Raw genomic sequence first — 24,230 nt, 5'->3', positions numbered from 1 at the left:
GCAACAGAATGCGTAGGTGAACGATATTTGAATTTTTTAACGAGGATTTTAATGAGGAATTGACGATAATTGCGACAAAAACTGGCATATTTTTAGTCTTTTAGGATAAGCTTTAATTGCGCTGTATGCTTATCAGCACTTTTCTTATTGTAATTAAATGAAAAAAGCAAAGATCATTTAATTTTTTGAGACTTCCACTTCCGCAGTACTTCCACCTCAGTGTACACCACTTCCAAGCTAATATCTCCCCCTTGATTTTTCAGATAAACAACTTATTTCCTCAATCGTAAAATAAATCTTTAACTCTTTCCGGACCGCAGCATATGCTGCAAGCCAATTTCACAATTTTTAATCAAAAATATCTAAGCTCAGGAATTAATTGAGGTCCTACAAAAAAATATCTCATATTTGGACATCCTTATAGTATGTAATCATCCACAAGAATCGGATTTTTATCGGTTCTGAATAATTAAAAACATTGTTTTTCATAGAATATTCATATGCTTCTTTGGGTACTAGAGTCCCAAAAGAGACGAAAGAGTTAAATAAAGTGCAAGAGGTTGAATGCATACAGGAAGAATTGTGAAAAAAAAACTGAGATTCGTCTCATTTTCCGATTTTTTCAACATTAAGTATTTTTGAAATATAAAGGATGTGACTTCTTGCAAAGAATCTTGGATTGGAACTTAATAGCATTTCGTCTGTGTTAAAGAGTTAATGATTTCTAACGCAAGGATGGTTTTAATAGGCACACCTACGTTGTATTTGGCCATTAAAATTCTTCGCTTAATTTTCATTTCTTTGGTTGAGTTATTATGATTCACACGATTGATAAAGAAGTTTCGAGCAGTAAATTGTTGCGTTCGTCCCCAAGCTGGGATCCCTAGGGCTTAGTCAATCCCTTCATAACTCCAGAATTTCAAGTCTCCAGCACTGTCCCCACATCATTCTAATAATGCAACTTCACTTGTACAGTAACAAAGTAAATCTGTTGTGATCTTTTCCATAGATATCTCCAAAACTTCATTCCAATCTCTCAAATACCATCAGTTACGAAGTGAGCGATACCTCAGATCGTGGCGCCTTCCACAGAATCCCCAGGACACATAAGAAAAGCCCACAAATCACCCCATTTGGCCATGAGAAGAACTAAACAATTTTCAAAAATGTCTAATCCTCTATCTACGAACATAGGGGAAAGTACTCTCCCTTCGAGCGTTCATACCTTCGAATCATATTAATTTTTTTTTTAAGTTTTCCTAAGAGACTTACACATTTCCATTAAATATTAAATTATCTTATTATCAATTATTGATAATTATGTGACAATCATGTGGAAATATTTTAGGATAAGTAAAAGAAATTCACATTATTCGAGGGCATGAACGTTGGAAAGGAGAGTACTTTCCCCTACTGTTATTTCCTGCTACGAATTAAAGCTGTTCAAGAAAAATAAAAGATTTTAAAGTGTCTCAGCTAAAACTTAAAAATCCATAAGTACGCTCGAAAATTATTATATCTAAACTTTTTTAAAATTAAATAAAACAAAATATTGAAATTTAAAATTTCTTATTTGCAGATAATTACAATTACATAACAGCCATTATTTCTCTTCAATATTTCCAGAGAACATGTTCATTTGAGAAAGTATGAAAATATGTGATTTTCCAGAACTGCTTGAGCTGAAAGTACAAAATTTATTTATTTTTCTTTTAATTACAAGCCTTAAAATTGAAAAAAATAAGGATTAAATGGGCTTATTCAGAATAATTTCAAATTCAGAATTCAGAATTTTGAGTTTTCGTCTCTATTTTAGATACGCAAGAAATTACAAGAAAAACACAAATAAATACTCTTGAGCGTAAAATGGTCACAGGACTGGAAGTTTAATCCAATTCCCAAATGCCTCGAAATTGAAATTGGTAAGCAATTTTTGTGGTTTTCCAAAATCCAATAGACCATTTGTCTTTGACGATTATTTTCACTGAAAATTTTCTTAAACATTTCGCCTGATTATAAATTGAGTCGTTTGGCTTAACAAGGACGTAACCAGGATTTTAGTTAGAGGGGAGCCAAATTTTGAATAGAATGTCAGTTGGTATTTGATGAGAATATTTTTGGAGGATTACCCCACAAAAAAAAACGTTTTTTGAACGAAAAGAACAAAAGTTTTCTCGAAAAGTCACACGAAAAACTAATTTTAATCCAATCTTAATGAATTTAAGCTTATCATTGAAGGTATTTGGGGATTATTTGATTTTATTTATTATTCGAGGAAATTCTGTTATTTGATCCATTTTGCACCAATTTTGATAAATTTGGACAAACATACAAAAACGTTTTAAGTTTCTATTTAAATCTGATTTTGATCATTTAAAGTAGCTCGTATAGTTAAACTTTTTTACCAGTTATCAAAGTCAACATTAGAATTTATGGTTGTTTCTGTTTAAAATTTTAAGCTATTTAAAAGCTTTCTCTTTAAAATTTACTTATTTATTATAATATTCAAATAATTTATAAAGACGAGAACACTTCTACCTAAAATTCTCTTATACATTTCTGAATAATGAGTTTTTCTCGGTTAAAATTCCGATATACATTTTTTTTTGTGTTTTATAACATAATTTAAATCTACTCTGGATGAGCTTTGCAAATTTCTTAAGCTGAAAGCTCGCTAAAAACATCAAGAAGACTTTTCCTTGAAGAACCTATCGGGAAATTGACCAAAAATTTATTAAAAACACTCTAAAGCAGGCCTGAGCTAACAGAAAAGCCGAAGTGAATTTGGTGGTGCCTGTTGGTATTCTTCGAAATGCCGCAAAAATTCACATGGAAAAAATGAGAGTTTTTTTAATGTGAAAATTGTTTAATTTCTTAGAGTTAAGTCATTTTCACAAGAAATTCCTCTTAATAAATTAGGTGAATACAGTTATTTGGGTTAATTGTGAATAATTGTCGATAATACAAGAAAAACATTGGGATGAAATTTTGAGCTGGAAGACTCATATTCTTTTGAGCTGTCCCAAAATTCAGGATAGGTTTGAGAAAAACCCTTTTGTACAACACTATTTTGGTCAATAAGGAATGCAAAAGTACATATTTGAAGAAGGTACACGACCTGCTAATAAGCATAAAATAGAGAAGAAAATATTTTGTGGCATTTTAGAGATTTTTTGCAACCGCAGCGCCGCCAGACGTTTGTCAAGTGAGTTGTTTGTGTCTCTATCTCTCTCTCACAGTTGAATTGCGCGCGATTTAAGAACTTTCCATTTGAAGTGATATTTGCATTTAATTTCCTTGTGTTTCTACAAGATTTTAATTAAAGGACGTATAGTGAACAGCTATCCGTCTTCCGACAAAGATATCAAGCCGTGAATGAACGGGATTAGTGTTACCAGTATGGCTATCTGTAATTTCCATTAAAATTATCAACACAAAATTTCCGATATTACACGACTTTTAACGAGCTCAAGTCTGCTCTAAAGTCTCAAAAGTGTTAGCGTAAGTTTCTTTCAAAAATTGTGTCAAAAACAAATTAATTACTGAACCGATTTTAATAATTTTGGTACAGACAATGAAAGCTTGAGAGTGTCCCTAAAAGCTCGTCTAAAAGGGAATAATTTCAGCTTTTTTTTTTGAGAAAAGTCGATCAAAAGCTTTCCCAAAGTCTTCCTAAAACTCCCGTTTGAAATTTTTAATATTAGATCTTGTGTAACATTTCTTTAAGGAAAAATCATCATAAATCAACAGTTAATACTTATTGAATGATTTTGGACTTTTTAATGGTTTTCTTTTTCTCTTTGCCCATCTGAAACAGTGAAGAAATCTCAAAATTCGTACACTGAGAGAAATACGAAAAAGTTAAAATAACATTCCGGAAATGTTAATTTTACCCTGCATTATTGACCCGAAATCGGTGTTAATATTATGCTTTTTAGGTGTACTAGGGGTTAAAGTTACCCTTTTTCATGTTAATTTTACACTTAAAATGGTGTAAAATTAACATTAGAAAATATTGATATATTTTTACACTTAAAAAGTGTTAAAGTTACGAGGAAAAAAAGTTAATCGCACCCTCTTTTTTTTTCTCAGTGTATAGAAATGATTCCAAATTACCTCATTTTACCCTAGTTATTTAGATTTGTACCTAAATGAGATTTATTTTTGATGGCCAGGGAATAAGCAGTGTCCCCATTCTCATTGGATTCCGTGAGATTTGGATGGAATGCAATTAATTCGTTGCAGGTGTGTGGATGATTTCCTGCAGAAGCATACATTAGTGCCGTATTTCCGACCTAAAAGATATGAAATTCTTAGCAAGGATTTAGAAGTCAACTGCAGCAATTCTTACAACGTCTGTATGATTGATATCTGCCTTGTGCTGCAGGAGGTACTTTACAATTTCATTGTGCCCTCCAGCTGATGCTAGCAAAAGGGGCGAAATGTAGTCTGGAGCGAGCTTATTGACATCAGCTCCACATCTAAAAAAAAACAGTGATTATTTTATCTAAAGTGGGACAATGCCCGGTAAGAATAAGAAGACTCACTGGACCAGTGTCCTCACTGACGATAACTGGCCATAGTAGCATGCCCAGTGAAGTGGTGTGAATTGGAATTGATCTAGAACATCTACAGAAGAGAGTTCTTTCACCATTTCCTCGGTGATTTCACCCTGACCACTTTTTTCGTGGAAGTTCAGCGAAATCTCCGAGCCATCTGTCTCAGTATTTCCTCGCTGGAGGTTCGTTAGTACAGTATTTGTGGGTCTATATGGAATGAAGGCGCTTTTCCGTCGTCCGGAAAGTAACAAGGAACTGTTGAAGTCCCACCTAGAGCTAGTAGAGTAAGACATTGTAATAAAAAAAATGGACTTTTGACGATATTTTTACCAGGAATCTTCTTGGGAAGACATCTTTTGGAGACTAACTGACAGAAGCAGACAACTTCCACGCAAGTCTCCAACGGCAGAATTGAATTTTGTAACACAACAACGGCTGCTTTTACATGGCTCTCGTGGGAAAAATATGCCTCAAAAATATGTAGTTATAAAAATTAAACAAAACCCCTTTATCCGATACTGAAGAATTTTATTTATTCCTCAGGATAGTTACAAAAGAAATTGGCTAGAAGAAATCATTGCACATCTAGGATTTTCTAGAAATTATTTGTCAATTCGGTTGATATGATATTTACCATGGTCCGGTAATAAACTATGACTAGTATCGCAAGGGACAATCCATGTGCTCTAGAAAAATGTCCAAATTAATAAATTGGTGGTTTAGGTTTTTCTAGAGGGCTGTCCTCTCATCGTACACAACTATTCCTTCTCGTTCGAGGGGCAAAACAGCTAAATTCTGAGATCTTGAGCGACATAATGCAATTATTGCAGCTTCGTCATTTCGCATGCGATTCCGTCGCTTCTTACTAAAATTCACCTTCGCGTAGAGTTCCTCGAGATCATCCGTTGTTGAGACGGGTCTCTGTTTGGCACCCTTTCCCCACGATGGCAAAGATCTCGTCCTATATGAAGACTCTTCGGATTCGCTAAGAACTACAAGAAAAAGCAATCTTAAAATGATTTTAATACGTAAAAATTTTATAAATATTTCCTTATTTGTGTATTTAACCCTTTTAAGGACGATTGGAACACCGGTGTACCATAAAGAAAATAATTTTTCCTGACTACCGTCGTTGCGGGTGACTTTGCACTCGGGGGATAACTTTGCACTCTGCTGTCCGTAAGTTTCATATATTCTAGCACTTATTGATGGTCTTCGCCGATCCGGTCTACCATGTCAAAGTATATAGGGATATGTTATGTACCAAGTAAGGTACAATGATTCCCAAAAGGATTCTTGTAGTCTCAGTAATAGTCAATAAAATGCTAATATAAGTATTTTGTCAAAAAATGCCTCCGTGAAAAAGTTATCTGAAGGTGCAATTCCAAAATCGATTTCAGAGTAGTAAATTGCCCAAATCCAATCTAAATTTATCTGGCTAGAATAATCCACTTCGATTTTGTTGATTATTTTTATTAAAATATTTTTTTCCCCTATTATCTTCCTAAGAACGCATGATTTATGTATATGATGATCTTTCTAAAGCTTTATTATAGAAGTATTTGGCTAAAAATTATCCAATTTTCTGAGAACTTAAGATAAAATGACCGAGATCTACAAGATGGTATGGTCGTCATTTTGATTTGACGTTTCTGTCCGCCATTTTGAATAACTGTCAAAACAAAAATCTCATCCGATTGAGCTGAAATTTTAGTATGTTGTAGCTGATGTCAAGGCCTTTTCAGATCATATATAAAATCCTACCTAGCTCAAGTGATTGCCTGGATATAGGGGCTCCAAGTTCAAAATTTTGACAATTTCATGAATACAGAACTACAGGGAGCTTCTTTTATCAAAACTATCACAAAAAAGACAGCGCTATCGTTAGGCGATGAGATCTAACAAACAAAAAAAACGAAAAGTAATGTTTTTGTTTATAACAGCGAATTATTAAAGAATCTTAAAAACTATTTTCGCAAAGATGAAAAATAAAAAAAAATAATTAAATGCACTTTTCGTTTATTTTTTTAATTATGTTAGAGTAAATAAATATATAAAATAAAAGTCTCAACCATTTTTAATGGTTACTGAGGCATTTCGTTTAGGTTTCAAATATTGAATATTAAAAAATAAAGACCGCCAAAATATGAGTATTACAAAATTTTAAACTTTGAGCCTCTGTATCTAGGTAAATACTTGACGTAGACCGGGACATAGATACGTTCTGAAAAGGTCTTGATATCAGCTACAACATACTAAAATTTCAACCCAATCGAACCTGTTTTAGATTTTGACAGTTATTCAAAATGGCAGATAAAAACGTCAAAGTTGACGTGCATTTTTTTGGTGTCTCATGCAGGGGTCTCGGTAGCTCAATGGGCAAAGTGTTGGCTTTGTGACGCAGAGGCCCTCGGTTCGATCCTTGATCGAAGCGCGTCCGGTGAATAATAGGAAAACAGTTTTTCACCGTCCTTTAAAAAAAAAGCTACAAACTGAACGCAAAAATATTAAGAAGGAAGTATGATAAAAGATAAGGGAACAAAAAAAAAGGATTTGTGATGGAGCAAAAAGAAAAATGATAGGGAGAGATGAGAGGAACAAAAATATGGGAAAAAAAACAAATGGAACTCGTATGTAAATGAGAGTAAGCGAAATGGCTATATGGACCTGATTGAGTCTGACAGCCAAAACATAAAACAGAGAGAGAGAGAGAAAAACGTCAAATCAAGATGGCGATCATGTCATCTTGTAGATCTCGTGCATCTTACCCTTAGATGTGAAGATCTTCATTGTCGTTTATTATCAGAAATTGTTGATTTTTTAGTATTTATTAAAAAGTGCAAAGTCACCCGCACCTTATCCCAATTGCAAGCCTTTTTTCTTGATTTTTTTTAACATAGTAAAATTTTATAAAATTAGTATTAGTGGCACAAAATCCATTCATTATGGCTCCGGCACACCTTTTAGATCAGGAAAATTTCATGAAATCAAAATTTACATCCCTTTCTTTCTCACACGCTTTGCATATGACTATCTCATTCTTTCATACTCCAAATTTGATTGAGCTAAATTGAATTTCGAGTGATATTTAAAAGAAGAAGAAGAGTGCGAAAGAATGAGATAGTCATATGCAAAAGCTTTAAGAAGGAAAAAGATCCTAATTTCGACTTCAGGAAATTTTCCTGATCGAAAAGGTGTGCCGGAGCCATTAACAACTGAATACAAATAATTTTACCCATTCACCCCCTTCCTTCACTTTAACTATCCACTTTTAAAGGGTAAAGTTGAAAAACAGCGAAAAAACGTGCAAAGTCACCCGCAACGACGGTACCTAAAGTTAGTTTTTTCTGATGTTTGTACATAATTGTAAAGTAAAAGGTTGAAGAAATCTAGGATATTTTTTGCAAGTCTCCATCTATTTGCTAAATAGTACATTTTTAAACTAAAAAATGACGAATTTTTAAATTCTCATATAGAAAAATTTATTTTATTTATTTTTTATACTTCCATTTTTTTATAAAGTAAAACCGTTTTGGAATAAGAAACTACAATACTCAAACATTGTATTTTTCATTAAAGTGAAAATTACCTGTCATTGGTATCATCAGAAAAATTATTTAAATTTTTGGGCTATTTTTGTCCCTATCGTTCATAGAGACAAAAAATACACCACATCAGACTCTGTTGGCTTTGAAAAGTTTAGGCGTTAAACGCTTCAGAAGTTTTGTTTGTCTCGTCGTTAAAGGGTTAATAAATTTTAGGAAGTAGAATAAGATGAAGCTGTTTCACGCGGATAAATTATATTTAAAAAAAAAAAAAACTGGAACAAGAGTTAAAATTTATCCAATTCTATTCACCTTGCTTTGAAATTTCTTATAAAATAACGAATTTGCAATTTGCGTATGCATGAAACTGCATCATCCTTTCCCTCCTTTCCTCTATGTAATAAATATACCAACCCGAACTGGAGGCGTAGAGTGGATTGATCGCCCACATTGATTTATGGGTATCTGGAATTGTGCTCTGACATGGCACAAGACTACAAAAATTCCCAGGCATTTGATCCCGTAAATTGTGCGCCTTTTGTGACACGTGGGATTTCGAAGCTGAAGATGGCATTGAAGGAGCTGGAGCAGAATATTGAGCAGGAATACCTGTCCAAGGTTGCGGGTTGTGAGCCACTTCAAAAATACATAAAATTTCTTTTTTTTCTAACTTTAAATAAATTTTTTCATATATACTCACTTATAATTCCTCCTCCTGCGTCTTCAAATATTGCAGCAATTGATTAAAAATAATTTATGAGTGATAGGAATAGGATTTGTCTTCACTAGTAACATATTAAAAAAAAAAGAATTCTTCAATCTATTAACTACACACCTGCTGATGAGCTGGTGACAGCAGCTCCACAGCGAGAAGGGCTGAGAAACTTTCGGCTTCGCGGAAGAAGCCAGCAGCAGAAGAAGAGTGTGGCCAGAACGAGCACACCAACCACAGTACAACCAATAACGACTCCCCAGACAACAGCTGGCAAACCCCACACTGTCCTTTGCGGACCTGCCTCAACGGGTGGCCACATGCGAGCCGTGAGAGTCACGGATTGCTGATAGATTCCTTCTGAAGGACGTCTGATTGTGACATCTTCCGGACCTTTAGTGATCAGTCCACAGAATTATTTATAAATTAATTTTATCCATTTTGGACGTTTCACAAAGTTAGTATTAATTTAGGTGACTATTTTAAACTATTTAAAAGATTAGGATTTATAATAAGTTTGACTAATTTTCATGACACTCTCAGGCACAATCATTGCAAAGTTCTCTGCAGCTGAGAGTTCAAGTGAAACTTTTCATTTCCTGCTTTTGGAAAATTTGTATTCAAGTGCCAAGTTTGGGCAGACGAGACACGTACATTTTCCAAAAATATCATTTACCAACTTTTAAGAGAATATTTTAGAAATAACCACTATTAATTAAGACATTGGTTTTTATTACTCCTAAAATTGAGTAAACCATATCACGCTCATAAATCATATTCTCATTGTCAATACTTATGATCAAAGTCGTTAAAAATAAAATGAGCTGGCCATTATTTTAGGGAACGGAGAAGCAGATTCAGACAACTGAGATCTTATATTACGACTTATTTTCCAAACGTTTAAATGAAATAAAGCTTTATACTTTGCGTTTAATTTGTGAAAAAAATTATATAATTTGTCTAACGGCGTTATCACAATTGCACATTAAAATTTTAATGTGATTCACATTAATTGTCGCTTGAGAGCGTCCAAATTTGTTATTTGTGTCTTTGAGTCACTTAATATTTGGAGTTTTTCTATTTATTGATAAAGAAGTGGACTTGGTCTGCAAAAATAAGTTTAAATTTACCTAAAGCATAAATATTTTTCACATTAAAAAATTAAAGGGAAAATCGTATTAATTTTTCGCATTAATGCTATAAATCAATTTATATCAAATTTTGCGGGCCAAGTCTACTTTTTTATCAACAAATAGATCAAATTTTGAATATAAAATGATTCAAACACACAAATTACACATTTAGACTCTCACCAGCGACAATTAATGTGAATCATATTAAAATTTTAATGTGCAAGTGTGATAACACAGTAATGTTTTTATGATTTGCTACGATTTCGCCTTAATGAAACCGTGAAGTTTAAAGCTCTAAAATTAGGTGAGATTCTTAACAAAATCTCACCTACTATAATCCTAACAAAATTTCATGTCGTCCGATTGACCTCAAATTTGGCCAAAATGTGTTTCGCCACTTCCTGATTCCGAATATATATGTGGCTAAGTTACGTTCCCGGCCGGCCGGCCGGCCGCTCTTTGGAGCTTAATAGCTCCTAAACTAAAAAAGATATCGACTTGCGGTTTTCGGCAAAGGTTATATATCGGGTGAAAATTGCAACTTGGTGCATAGACCCCCCACCCCCCACCCCTCCTTCCACCATTTTGAAGACCCCCCTTTTTTTGTTTTCTCAATAGCTCCGCCCCTATGGCATTCAGCGGACTCAAATTTTAGTATGTTATAGCTGGGCCTTAGAGCTTTCCATCAATACCAAACTTAAGGTCCCCCGACCCCCCTGACCCGAGCTATAAGGGTCCAAAAAAAATTTCTTAAAATGGCCATAACTCCGGTTCTAATTGTCAGAATTTAAAAAGTGAGGGCTTTTTGGAAAGCTCTCGTGAAATGCCACTTCCCCTTCTAACATCGCAAGTTCATAAAACCACCGCTAGGGGCGCTTTTTTTAAAAAGAAAATTTTTAAATCTTAAAAGTTAAATAACTCAAAAATTCCATTGTGCATCGGGCTGAAAATTTAGTATGTTGTAGCCGTTGATTATACCTATCAAACAAAAAAAACCTTAAGTCGATCCATAACCCCTGACCGGAGCTATAAGGGGTCAAAGTTCGAACATTGACCGGCCTCTATCTCCGGTTCTAATTAACATAGCGACCTAAATTTTACCTTTTTGGTTTCGTCTCGATGAGCACTTTCAGATGGAAGTTCAAAAAGTCACCACAGGTGGCGCTGTGATAGCGTCAAAATTCATCGAAATTCAAAGTCATTTTTCTCAAAAACGGCATTGTGCAAGTTAATGAAATTTTAGTATGTTGTAGTCCAGTCTAGGACGTTTCCAAAATGGTGCGTGTGCGCGCTGTGGTTAAAACAGAACCGGAGATATGAGGGGTCAAAGTTCACAAAATTCAAAAAATCATATCTCCGGTTCTATGTGACCGATTTTGATGAGTGAGGGCTTAAACGAAAGATCTCACCAAATGCTACAACTTTCTAGAATATTTGAACTTCGTGGGACCAACACCAGGGGCGCCACAGTCGAAAAACCAATTTCAATATCACATAACCTCAATTATCTCGACTGTCGCTAAACCGATTTTGATGATTACTTCGACATAATTGTAGAACACATTTGTCTCTACATTTCGTCCATACATCATTTTCCGCTCAGACTACGCTATCACTCCGATTTTGCCGTTTAAGTGTGAAAAAAAATGATTTTTCCCATAAAAACGCTTTGAAATCACTCAGATGCCAATTTGACTGCCTCTACTCCACCAAGATACTTAAAATAGGGTTTTAAATGGAAAGTCCCACAAAATACAACAATTCTTTGAAATTGTTGAAGCTCAACAAATGACTACTTGGGGCACTCTGGATGAAAAAACGAGTTAAGAAACAAAAAACCTCGCTTATCTTGGCTTCTGAGTAATCGATGAGATCATGTTCTATGGGAAAATTATAGAGAACATTCTGGTCTACATTTCATCCATATATCACTTTTCTATCAGTTCATCCAAATCCTTGATATTTTGGTTTAAATACAAAATTTGTATAATTTCACAAATTTGATTCAAAATAACTGAATGGCGTCTCCCAACTTCAGCTCTAAATCGAATTTGCATGCATTTCGAGTTAGCTCACGTTAAGAATCTCACCTACATAAGCCGGTTAGGATTATCTGTCCCTTTTAATTTTTGACTTTTTCTGGAGAGGATAATAGAAATAATACGAGAAATTGGATAAATGTGCCCCGGCTGGAATAGATGTTGCCAATTTCGGGGTATAAATTTCCACCGATTTTAAACTGGACAAAATAAATTTAGATGCATTTTAAAAAAGGCATCTAAATTGTAAAATGATTGGATTAAAATTACAAATATTTCAGGGAGTATGGGGATGGATCTCGGTCAAAATCCAGAAAGCCAAAATCCCGAATTCTTAATAGTGTCATAGCTACTCCCACGATTGCACTCGCGCTTTCTGGAGGCAAAGGGAAATTTTCTACACATTGGCCTCAATTCTGAGACCAAGATCAAGATCAAAATTTCAAGCTGTGAAATATTTCCAAGATCAAGATTTCGTATTCTGACGCGAAGCATTTGTGGAACTTAAATTGTCTTAGCTAAGAACCAAGATTTCAAGATATTCCACACTTAACTAAATATAATTTCTGACAAATATCTTCATTTCTCTGTTGAATTTGTTGAATTTTCGTCATATAAATTAGGAAAATTAATTATAGGACGTATTAAAGAATAAATGAGAGGCCATAAACGGGAGTACAGGAAGTGCAAACCAATCTTGTGACCTGTGATAAATCAAGAAATGCTTATGTATAATGTGATTATTTTGCAGATATCCTCTGAGTGGTGTACTTCGATATGTACATCTAGAAATACGTACCATTTCGATTAAATTACAAGGTCAAATACAGTATTTTTCAAAGTAGTTCTCTATTTGTACCATCTCTTATAGAAATATTCCTCATCAATAGTCATTTCCATATGAAACTCTTTGAATTGTTACTATCTTGAAAATTCCAAGCACCTCCAGAAGGTTCTTGGAATTATTTCAAGAAAACAAGAATTTTGACGTCTTGAAATCTTTAAATATTGGTTCCAGAATTGCAAATCTTGATATCCACACGGTTTGTGTCTTGGATTTCAAGATTCCAAGACATTTGACAGATTTGACATCTTGATTTTGATTTTTTGATTTCAGAATACCAAAATCTTGAAATTTTCTTGATCTTGATCTTGGTTTCAGAATTGAGGCCATTATCCTCCATAATTTCACACCTTTCAGGATTTTGAACATTCAAGATTTTGGCTTTTGAGATTTTCACTTCCGGGATCTTGGCCCTTTCCGGATTTTGGCGTTCGGGATTTTGGCTTTTGGAATTTTGGCTTTCGGGATTTTGGCTGCCTCCGATGGAGATGTGCTCCTACTCACACTAAATAATATTTTGCTCAATGTGCGTTTTAGGGGAAACTAAAAGAAACCACTGTCTAATTACCCCGGTCTCCCTTGCTATAACAATATTTTATATTTTCGATAGACATTCATGAGTGAACTTTATAACAGCTGATTTTAGAAAATCCTATTTCTTTTAATATTTTCTGGAAAATTTCACTAAGTCCTTTTTTAATTTGTGGATTCATGTCCCAGTACAACTGTAGGTACATTTTGGGGCTGTATAATTTTTTTTTGTGTGTTGCCAATATATCTTTATTTAGGGATTATTTTTAGACTTTAATAAGTTCTTTCATTTTAATAGCTAATTAAATTACTTAAAAAAATATAAGAATTTCTTTGAATATGCACTTTATTTCGTACCACAATTTTAATTATCCTTCAAACACCCAAATTTTATTTGAAAATCAAACCCAGGATATCTGCATCACAAATACAATTATTTTAGATCTCTACCAAGAAACCATTTACATGTGGTACGGCTATTTAAATAGAAGTCATTTAATTTATTAAACTTATATTTATACCTACAATATTCCCTTTTGAATTTATTGAATTTTCCAGTTTGTTTAAGACATTCATGAAATGACTTTCAAATTAAAAATCTCTCAATAAAATTAAAATTGTCTAAAAGTGTCTCCTATAAAATAATCACATATCCCATAACAATCTTTTTGCTACTTTTTTCTTGCCCTTCAAAATTTCCAGGTGAAAGCTATTAACCTTTCAAGCTAGGATGGTTTTTTCCTAAATAAACTCATGCGAAATTGATTAAAAAAGCTCCCTAATCACTAGGGCATGAACTTTATAAAGGAAACACTGGCTTATAAAATATAGCTGCATATATACAAATAACTATCACAGATAATTGAAAGATAATGAAAGAAAAATTAAAATTTCACTCAATCAACAATTTACTGACTCTCAATGTGTTTGTCTTTTGTCAATTGGTAATCTTTCTAGACTATTTCCCAGGAGAGTCAAGCAATTTTAACAACCTATAGACACCTTTAACCAATCTACTGATTAACATGAAAAAGAGGAAGTGACTAATGGGTGTCTCTCCGTGGGCACGTCCCTCGAAAACTTTGGTGTCCGGAAATGGTTTGAAGTGTGTGAGACAGAGAAGTGAAACATTTTGCATTAGACGCCTCTTCGATGGTCGTCTGAGTCAACGTGACGTGATTTCCGAATTTTAATTTAATTTTACCATCCCGTAAATGTGGTACCATGGTTCAAATTGGACACTGTGAAAGTCACCAGGCATATGAATAGATTAGATGAAAAATCAATCAAAATTAATCTGAATTCAACACTCAGCGAGATAATTTACTCGACAGGATCCAGGAGGAAATGGCCAACGATCAATTCTATTTTTCCAAAGTTATAGTAATATTCCAATAAGACAGCTGATTTTACTATCTAAAAACACCCACAATAAAGGAGATTGAAAGTCCATTTAATCGATGGATTGTCAATTAAACATCTGGTAGGTTTCTTCTTTGCGTGATGGATTTCCCTGTCCAGGGAATTTGATGTTAATCGACTTAGTGCGGTTAAGCGTGCCCGATAAATCATCCCTAGAACTACACATTGGGCGCGATTATATTGAGTGGGTGGACCAATTTTTTGGTGGGGGACTTTTGTCCGGCTTCATATACCTGGATACACGATGAACGCCTCAGTGGATGTCTCATTGATCTCCTCGACAAAATTCCCACCAACGAATAGATCTGAGAGATTTTCAACTCCCCCATCGACACCTGCTGAACCCTTTTCCGCTGGCTCCCTCGGCGCCAGATTTACGACTTTTATTTACACACACGGGAAAATATCTTACTCATCACCAACAAATTCATCGGTACACTCCGGGAGTCTTCTTCATCGTCTCTGCAAATTTCCTTTCTATACTATACACTCTCCTCTCCAGTCAATTCTCTATACAATCTTCTCGTGCTGGATTTTCAAGTCTCACCTTTCCTTCCTTTTTTTTATTATGCATTTCCCATCGAGTTCCAAAAAAAAAAGGGGAAAAAAGGCATACGCCTCATTTCACGTTAGGATATCTATCTAAATTGAAGGTTTTGTATTACTTTCACGGAGTAAAATAAAAGTATTTCTGCAATAAAACTCCCTCAGGCTATTGATAACTTCCTACTGGACTTATTTAGTGAAACAGGATTCCTGGTAGCGATTTAATAAATTGTTATTCAAAACGACCAATAATCACGTGTGGTTAACAGAGGGAATAGAAATATACCCAAGAAACAAGTTCAGTGTCTTAGACAATTAACATTTCTAAAATTTTAAGATGATACAAATTATTTATTAATAATACATGCGTTGAAAAATGTTTTTTTTTTAAAATTAATTTTCATAACTAAAATGATAAGATTTTGATTTAAGGCGTCTACACATTGGGAGCAATTTTCCTCAAAAATTGCGTTTTTGACAGAAATTTGACGTTTCCCCCTACAACGCTGCAGGGAATTTCTTCAAAAAAGCAATTTTTGACAAAAATTGCTCCCAATGTGTAGAGGCCATTAGGGACAAAAAAAACTGAGCTTTGCCCACAAAAATTCATTGAAATGAACTTAGCATATTAATATAGTATCTCATGCAAACAGTTTTTTATTAAATTAATCATAATCTATAATACCGTCAGGGTTGTGCTTTTACATAGTAAAAAATATTTTTTACATTTTACATGTAAAAAATATGTAAAAATGTAAAAAATATGTAAAATGTAAAAAATGTGTAAAATGTAAAAAAAGAAAATTACGCATTTTTGAATTTTTTGAACATTTCCTGTTAGCAATACCAATATTGATATTTCTTATGAGAAATTTCAAGGAAACATTTTTGGGAAAACCATGAAACAAATTTCATTTTGAAAACCCATAGATATGAAGTAATTGAACGATTTTGTACACATAAAATATACTGCCTGTAGTAAAAAATGTTAATTTTTTCTAATTAACACTAAACCTACCGACTGTTTTTGGCCGTTTTTCGGTCAAGTGACAAACTGCGATAATGTAGGATTCTCAACAAATGGAAAAGAGCAATAAATTAAAATTTGAATGCTGAAAAAGCTGAAAAATGGTGTTACATGCATATTTCAGGAAATTCATAAAGTTTGATAGGGGCATTGCACCGTTTAAAGTAAGTATTTATTTTAAACCGGTCAATTTGACTGGGTCTTGGTAGGTTTAGTATTAGAAGAACTTCGTCCTTTTTTCACAGATAGATATTTCAGAATGTTGTCTATATTAAATCCCTAAAATGTTAAGCTTTTTGACCGTTAACGAAAAATAGAATAAAATTTATATTATTAGTAAACTAAACATGTAAAGCAATGAAACATAAAAATATGATTTTTTCACTATTCGTAATTGGCAAATGACATGACTTGATCAATTAATTTTTTTAAAATAAAAAAAACTTTATTATTTTTTATAGTAATTATATAGACTATTTTTTATGAGATTTTGATATAACAATAACCGGCACTGCTTCAGCATAAATGGATTAATATTGTGTTCAAATTGAGCGCAACTTACGCTTAAAATAATTTCGCTTGTATGTAGTGCACTCATAGCTTCAACACGAAAAGAATAAATTACAAATAAAAAGCGCACAGCTTCAGCATAAGACGGTTAAAATTGAATGTAAAATCCTCACAGCTTCCGAACGAAACATTTCGCAATTTTGATCGTTTTACTCAGATTTTGTGCAGATTTTATTAAAATCGATACAATATCGTAATTTTTGGATGATTTTTTTGTTTAATACGTTAGTTACAGTTTAATAACAAAGGACGATGGTTTCTAAAACATGTAAAAATTAGCCTCAGATCAATGTCTAAGAAGGAGTACACGATTTTCCCTGGTAATTGTAGTGAAAAATTTAAAAAAAAAATTTTTGAAAACATTATCATTACTATAGAATCAGTGTTAGCAAGAAGAGATTGATTCTCTTCATGAAAACATTATTTTCTGGGATGTGATGTCTTGGACAAGGTATATAACAAGTCAAAAAAATTGTTGTAAAGAATTAAGAAATAAATCTTAATTTGAATGATTTTCACAATATTAATGATTAACGGAAAACACAGAGAAATTGGAAAACTCCCTGAATTATTTGTCATTTATATGGTTTATATTTGTTCAACCGGGCAAAGGAAAATTTGAACTGGGGTTGCCAGTAAATTTCACCATGCATTTTCGACGACAAGTTTTACGGCAAAAAGTCGCAAAATATTTTACAGATTACAAAGAAATCTTTGATTGAGTGAAAAACAAAAATTTACATTTGAAATTTGATGCATATAAATCAATTTTAGATTTTTTACATTTTAACTTTACATGTTAAAAATGTAGCACATGTTAAAAGTTTTTTTTACTATGTAAAAAATGATGTAAAATGTAAAAAATTCGCCCAACCCTGAATACCGTAGACAAAAATGTAGGCTCACACTACCAAATAAAAAATCCACCTCTTGTTTATCAAGTGGATCCTTTTACCAAAAACAGTGGAATTGTAAAGGTCCAAATAGACTTAGTTGGTAGTTAACATTTATCCTAAACTGTCATACACTGAGGGCTTAGACCGTCTTCAGACTAGAGGTTTAGCCTAGTTTCCGAAGGTCCCAAAATCTTAAATAGCAACCAATATAATTTGTTCTTCTGATTCAGATAGATCAATTCTCCTTAATAATCCATTTCTAAGTCAAGATTTTCTAAAAATTTTTGACTGATAAGAAATTAGAGAAGTTAAGCCTTATGGCTAAGCCTTAGATCTGAAGCCCGTATTAGGATCATAGATTAGAGGTTCTTTATCAAAATTTTTACTGTCGATTTTTACCTTGGCTATATTATTTTTTGCCTTGCAATTATTCGTTTTATGTTAACAGAGGGAAAGATGAGAATTATTCATCGTGTCATGAATACCATCCAAGGGCTGACGGTCTTACCAACCTACATTATAGGACACCTAAACTGGAACAATATCTTCCCAGAAAAATTAATAAAATTCATCAGTCGACTTTTCATAATCTGTTTTAAATTGTCAATTTCTCTATTTCACTGTGATAGTGAAAGCCTAATTTATTTCTAAATCAGTCCAACTCTTAATCGCCTTACTGATATTCTTTACCGTGAACAAAGATTTTCTGTTACGTTCTTCATATTCATTGATTGGACATTGAGAAAGAAAACTCGCAGAGCCCTATAGTGTAAATTAACTTATTTTTCATACAGTTTATGTTTCACCAAATTGAAAGCACGACTTGTAGTGGGTGGAAGAAAACATTTAATAAGCTTATGTTTTGCAAATGAGGAAGACTGATGATTAGGTATTGTACGACAATCTGTCGCCTTTGGTATTTATGGTATTTGCACTATAAACACTTCATTCACCTTTTGATCTCTTCAACGCTGGGGCATTTAGCAAACGTTAAAATATATTACAATACAAACAGGAATAATACACTGAAAATAAACGCCTTTGTTTCACTACATGTTATCATTCTTTTCTATCAACAAAAATTAACCAATTTATCTATAAACAAAATCTTTTTGCTAACTATTGTAACCTAAAACCAATTTTGACCAAACCCATTACTCCAATTGTGATATGTTATGTGTGAAAAAAGGTAAATTGGATCAATTTTCATATATATCATTTCCAAAAGCTTAAAGTTTTACATGGGATTCAATACATAAAATAAATAATTTTTCTCACGAGAACTTAGATAAATTTTCATTTTGACTCTTCTTGAATTTTACAGTGTAAGTGCAAATTCTTTAAATAGTTTGAAAGCTTTAAAACATTAAATAAAATAATGCAGAACATTACACTAGGGTAGAGTCAGTACTTTTTCGCCAGTAAGCCCTTTTTCGCCACCTAAATTAAAATCGCATTTTAAGAAAATTTATGAGTTCGTGGAACTACGAAATGAGTGTTATTTCGTGAGCTCTAGCCAAATGAATCAGAAAACCATATCAGATGCTCCACCGACTAGATTATTTGCAAGTTAATTAAAGAAATTGTCGACAAGGTGAACACTCACCAAAAAAATATGGAGTTCTTAATAAACTTGTCAACGCTCAGACAAATTGTCTTGCAATATTTTATGTTTTTGCAGTACAGTATTTGATATTTTTTCACTGAAAGTACTAAGCTTTGTTCTAATATCATTTTTTAATAATGTTTTCCAAAAAAATAAAGAAATACGGATGTGGCGAATTAGGGCTTACATTTTTCAGTTGTGTAAGTACTTTTCGCCACTCATTTTTTCAAGCATTTTACAAGTGGCGCTCCTCGCGGAATTTAGTTGAAACAGGCGTAATTTTCAATTGATTTTTGTCGCAAATAAAAAATGTGCAAAAAATCATTCGAAATACTCTAATAATTGTCTAATATCGTTGTTAAATAAGAAAAGTACTGTGCCGTGTACTTTTGGGGGTTTTCGAAAGCAGCTGTTTCTTAAAAATCAATTGAAAACAAGTGGCGAAAAAGTGCTTACACAGTGGCGAAAAAGTGTTTACAAGGTGGCGAAAAGTACTGAAACATGCATTGTTGCAGAAAATGTACTTTTTCAACCAGATACTCAAAAGTTCCCGGAAAGTCTCCTGGTTCAATAGATAGACAATGCTTCAAAGCACTTGTACACAAAATTTCATTTTATTTCGACAAAAAGTGTAAGAATTATAAGAGTGTCAAACCTTAAGGTGGCGAAAAGTACTTACTCTACCCTATAATATCTATTTGATGCTTTTTATTTATTAATATAGATATTCTTTTATTTTTCACTTGGAATACATTAAAAGTATTAATAATCGTTATAAGAATTTTATTTATATTAAAACTTTATAAATCATTTTTTTTTTCGTTGGAGAAGAAAAAGTCAAATAATAAGATGTACAGTACTTAGAGAAGAAATTTTCTATTTTAGCATTGCCAAAAATTCAAATTTTGGTCCAGATTTTACAATCAGCAATCTACACTAATCAATTTGGTGGATTTTTACATTGTTCAACTTGCCATATTTTCCACCACACCACTTAAAACATAGTCAGAAATTTTTCAAATAAAAATATTCTTCCGGCATAAATAAAATAAAAAAAAACAGGTCAGTTGTGCACTAAACCTATTCTCCTGTTAGCATTGTTTTCTATATCGGAATCACCTCATTCGGTAAAAAAAATCATTCAATTGCCATCATTGTGGTTGCAGCAAAAAAAAAGTTACAAGAAAAACTTTAATAATTGAGTATTCATTTCGTGAGCTAAAAATTTTGCACTCCAGGGAAAGAAAAAAAAATATATTCGCGCTTTTATTCCTGGAAAAGTGTCAAAATATTTTGCTATTTACAGCAAAAATTCCAGTGAAGGTGACAAAAATGTTATGTTTCTTTTCTATGCAAAAATAAACTGTTCCCAAAAGGATGGGGAGGAGAATAAGAAACCAGCAGGAGAAGATATAGTCTAAAAATACAAAACGGCAAAATTCGGTCATTGAGGAAAATTGCATTCTGCTCTGACACTCTTGGTAGGGCTTTTGTGCATCTGGCATTGGGGACGAAGAATTCAGGCCCCAAAATTAAATTTATCTCCAAGACGGAGCTTTTAAGATACACTAACGGAAAAGTCGTGATTGCAATTAGGATCACATCACACTAATCACATTGGCGAAATCTCTCTAGGACATCACCATCAATTGAGCCTGTCTAAAAACACTTTGCTCTCTTGTTGAAAATTCTGAATCTTAATAAATAATTCCCCAGAAGATTCACATTCACTCACGTCAGCGTTTTCCCGTAGACTGAATAATGCGGAGAAGCCAAAGTGAAAGTCTCGGGAGATGATCAATCACGTGCTGCAAAATATGCGCGCGCTTTTCTTGTCAAATTCTTTCGTCTGTTTCCGTACTAAACTTTTATCAACAATATCGGCATTCTCAACCACATGGAGAACAAATTGATAGTTTATGTAACTCCTTTTTAGAAAAGGTTAGAGATTGTGGTGGCTTCTGCAAATTTACTGATCTTTTTGTACAGCCATTAAATTAATAATAGTGAACAAAAAATTAAAATGATAAAATACAGTAGAGTCTCGCTATAGGCCATCGCTCTATAGTCCACAATTTATCGACCGTTGATTTCAAAACACTGATTTTAAGTTAGGTTATGTTTTTTAGTATGCGACATGCATAATTATTTTAATATTTTTGGCAAACTTTATTAAGTAGTTGTGATAATTGTGATCCACAATGAAGAGAGCAAGGACAAGTAGCACAATCGCAAAGAAAGTGGAAGCCGTCGAGCAATTTCAATACTAAAAATCGTTGATAATTTTAAAAAATTACATGGACTATAGTGCGACCAAAGTGTCAAATTTGAAACCAAATATGGACTATAGCGAGACTCTACTGTATAGAAAAAAACTAGAGGCTGTTCTTGGCAAATATTTTAAATACTTCTAAATCTCTTATCATAATATTACTTTACTAATTTAGTAAAGAATTCTAATGCTATATATACCAAGGCTGATGCAAAAGAAGTTCCACAAAGGATGAATTTGAAATTTAAGGTTTTTTTCATACATTTTCCAAATGGATAGGTTAAATGTTTTATTATTAGTGCAGCATTGCAACTGAATATCTACCTAAATCTCAATCAATTTGATATGGCATATAGGGGAAGGCTGGGTTATTTTAGGTATATCAGTGGGGTTACATTAAAATAGGATTTTTTCGTCTCTTTCTAAAGGAAGCTAGAACTTACCATAATTTAATTTAGATTCAGTATTGTTTTGTCTATCTGAATTACATTACAGTAGACTCTCGCAAATTCGGCTCTTTTAAGATCGGGCTACTTTTTAATTCGGGCAGCGGTTACATTTGAAAAAAGTTTGTTGTCATTTTTCAAGTTTGATTATGATTATCAAATGAATCAAATCATTGTGTAAACTCAATATCTATTTGAACATGTCGCCCGAATTTCTGTCTAATTCGGCTGACGTTTCGGTCCCATATGCCCGAATTTGAGAGAGTCTACTGCACATTAAAGCGCATTTTTCTTCATAAATATGCCAAAAAATCGTATATCAATGTAGCCCTACTGCTCAAAGTAGTCCCATATCTCCCTAGTATCAGTTTGGCAATTAATTTTATAAAATTCAGCAAAGCACAATTGCCAATATTTTTGCTTTTAACCAATCTGCAGTTCCTAATCAAGACAAATAATCAAAACACTTCATATTTTTCCCATATTCCTTTAATGAATTTGACCTATCTGTGGTAAATTAATTTAATTAGCTATTTATTTATATATATATATATATATATATATATATATATATATATATATATATATATATATATATATATATATATTAGAAGTAAGTTTTGGGCACTCAATGGGTCAAGTGGTAGAGCACCTGCTCTATGATGCAAGTGTCCCGGGTTCGAATCCCCTTTAGGTCACCAGGATTTTTTCTGGCGTTAAAGGTCTTCGGATTGCATCCAGTGAGCTTCACTGCACTTGATTCCACGGGCATGGGAATGACAACCTCATCCCGTACAAGAAAAATAATAATGCATGTCTAGAAATTTTCTTGATGGAAGGCCTTCCTTCCTTCATGGAATATTGTGCCAGCATTATTATTATTATTAATCTTAAGTTACACATTTCCTGAAAATATAGGTCAGATTCCTTAAAGGCATATGGGAAAAATTAGAAATGTTCGAACCCAGAGTATGTACGATGCCTGCCTGAAAGCCTTCCACTGCATTGATTTATGAAACACAAAAATTGTTTATATAAAAATTCTCACTATTTCCAAGTATATTTTATTTGCTCCTATTTTTTCTTAATACTTATTCATTTTTATCATTATTTTTTTCATTTTTAATAGCACGCAGTGCATTGTCTTTGAGAATTTAGAAATTGTAGGGAAAGAGGGCTATACTTACAAATAAAAAGTTTAAAATTTAAATCTTCTGTTATCAGCGGTTGATAATTTTTTAAATATCTTCTAAACTTACTTCTGTTTCTTAATTTTTTATTTATTCTTCAGTGAATTTCTCAATATTTTAAATACTATGTGTAGGGTAAAGCGCTCTACCTTCGGACGACTCATTTTTTCTATGTTTCTTATGGATTTCACCCAAAGCTTTTTTTCTGAAAATTTAAGGAATTAGACTAGTTTTAAAAATATAATATTATCAGTCATCCGAAGGTAAACTTTCTTTTGTAAACTTTCTTATCATTAGTTAATTTATTGGTTGTTTCATAGGTATACCGAATTTAAAGCCATACGGCCATCCGTAGACATTTTATTCTATTACTCTAACTTTTTTCCATCTTTTATATTTTGTATTAAAAATAAATACAGTGGGACCTCAATAGAGTCAACTAATTATTTCCAGGTCTGTTGACTCTATTGGATTTGTTGACTCTATCGGAGTCCGAAAAAATCAATTAAAATGTGAAATTTTGATATAATGGGGTATTATTTTATGTTTGTACTAGATCATTGATAAATTCAACACGATAGTAGAATATTTTATTAAATTAATACATAAATTCTATACCCTCTGGCCCAAAAAAGTCGTGTGTTCAGGCAAAAGTTGGAGATTAAGGAATGATTTTTAAGAATATTTGTATTATTAGTAAATACACTCTTAGTCCCAGGATTATGCACATTTTCGGGACCGAAAAAAACGCGCGAAATGGCATTATGCATTAAGAATATTTGCACACCCGCCGGCGATTTCTTTTTAATGAATTTGCTTAAAAATTTTAATTTTCTATTTTTTTTTGTTTTTGATCAAAATTTTCTTTAAAGACACTGATATTTTAAATTAA

The 24,230-nt window shown here is 32.9% G+C and overlaps 2 protein-coding genes across 2 annotated transcripts; both read right to left on the bottom strand.

Moving 5' to 3' along the window:
- Window positions 1–1,552: 1,552 nt before the first annotated feature.
- On the bottom strand, window positions 1,553–5,023 carry LOC129803822 (DNA-binding protein RFXANK). Its single transcript, XM_055850634.1, has 5 exons — window positions 4,890–5,023; window positions 4,548–4,835; window positions 4,352–4,481; window positions 4,148–4,295; window positions 1,553–1,682 (listed from the first exon to the last, which is right to left on the bottom strand). Exons 1-5 carry the CDS (start codon window positions 4,910–4,912, stop codon window positions 1,636–1,638), a joined length of 636 nt encoding a protein of 211 aa, XP_055706609.1. The 5' UTR covers window positions 4,913–5,023; the 3' UTR covers window positions 1,553–1,635.
- A 43-nt stretch (window positions 5,024–5,066) lies between these two features.
- LOC129800235 (uncharacterized) lies at window positions 5,067–15,169 on the bottom strand (the record flags this gene model as incomplete). The annotated part of the gene is made up of 5 exons (XM_055844501.1): window positions 5,067–5,551; window positions 8,519–8,761; window positions 8,805–8,825; window positions 8,940–9,209; window positions 15,019–15,169. Coding segments are annotated over 5 exons (948 nt in total), but the record flags the coding sequence as incomplete, so codon positions are not given.
- Window positions 15,170–24,230: the final 9,061 nt, after the last annotated feature.

The sequence above is a fragment of the Phlebotomus papatasi genome, chromosome 2, assembly GCF_024763615.1.
Source record: "Phlebotomus papatasi isolate M1 chromosome 2, Ppap_2.1, whole genome shotgun sequence".
NCBI lineage: Eukaryota > Metazoa > Arthropoda > Insecta > Diptera > Psychodidae > Phlebotomus > Phlebotomus papatasi.
Note: the sequence above shows the minus strand (reverse complement) of the source record. Positions and strands in the feature narration are given on the sequence as shown.

Coding starts and splice junctions, on each gene's coding strand:
- LOC129803822 (XM_055850634.1), bottom strand. CDS start 4,912: ATGTCTTCCCAAGAAGATTCCTG. Junction 4,836..4,889: donor TCTTCCCAAGAAGATTCCTG/GTAAAAATATCG, acceptor TTACTCTACTAG/CTCTAGGTGGGACTTCAACA. Junction 4,296..4,351: donor ATATCAATCATACAGACGTT/GTAAGAATTGCT, acceptor CATATCTTTTAG/GTCGGAAATACGGCACTAAT.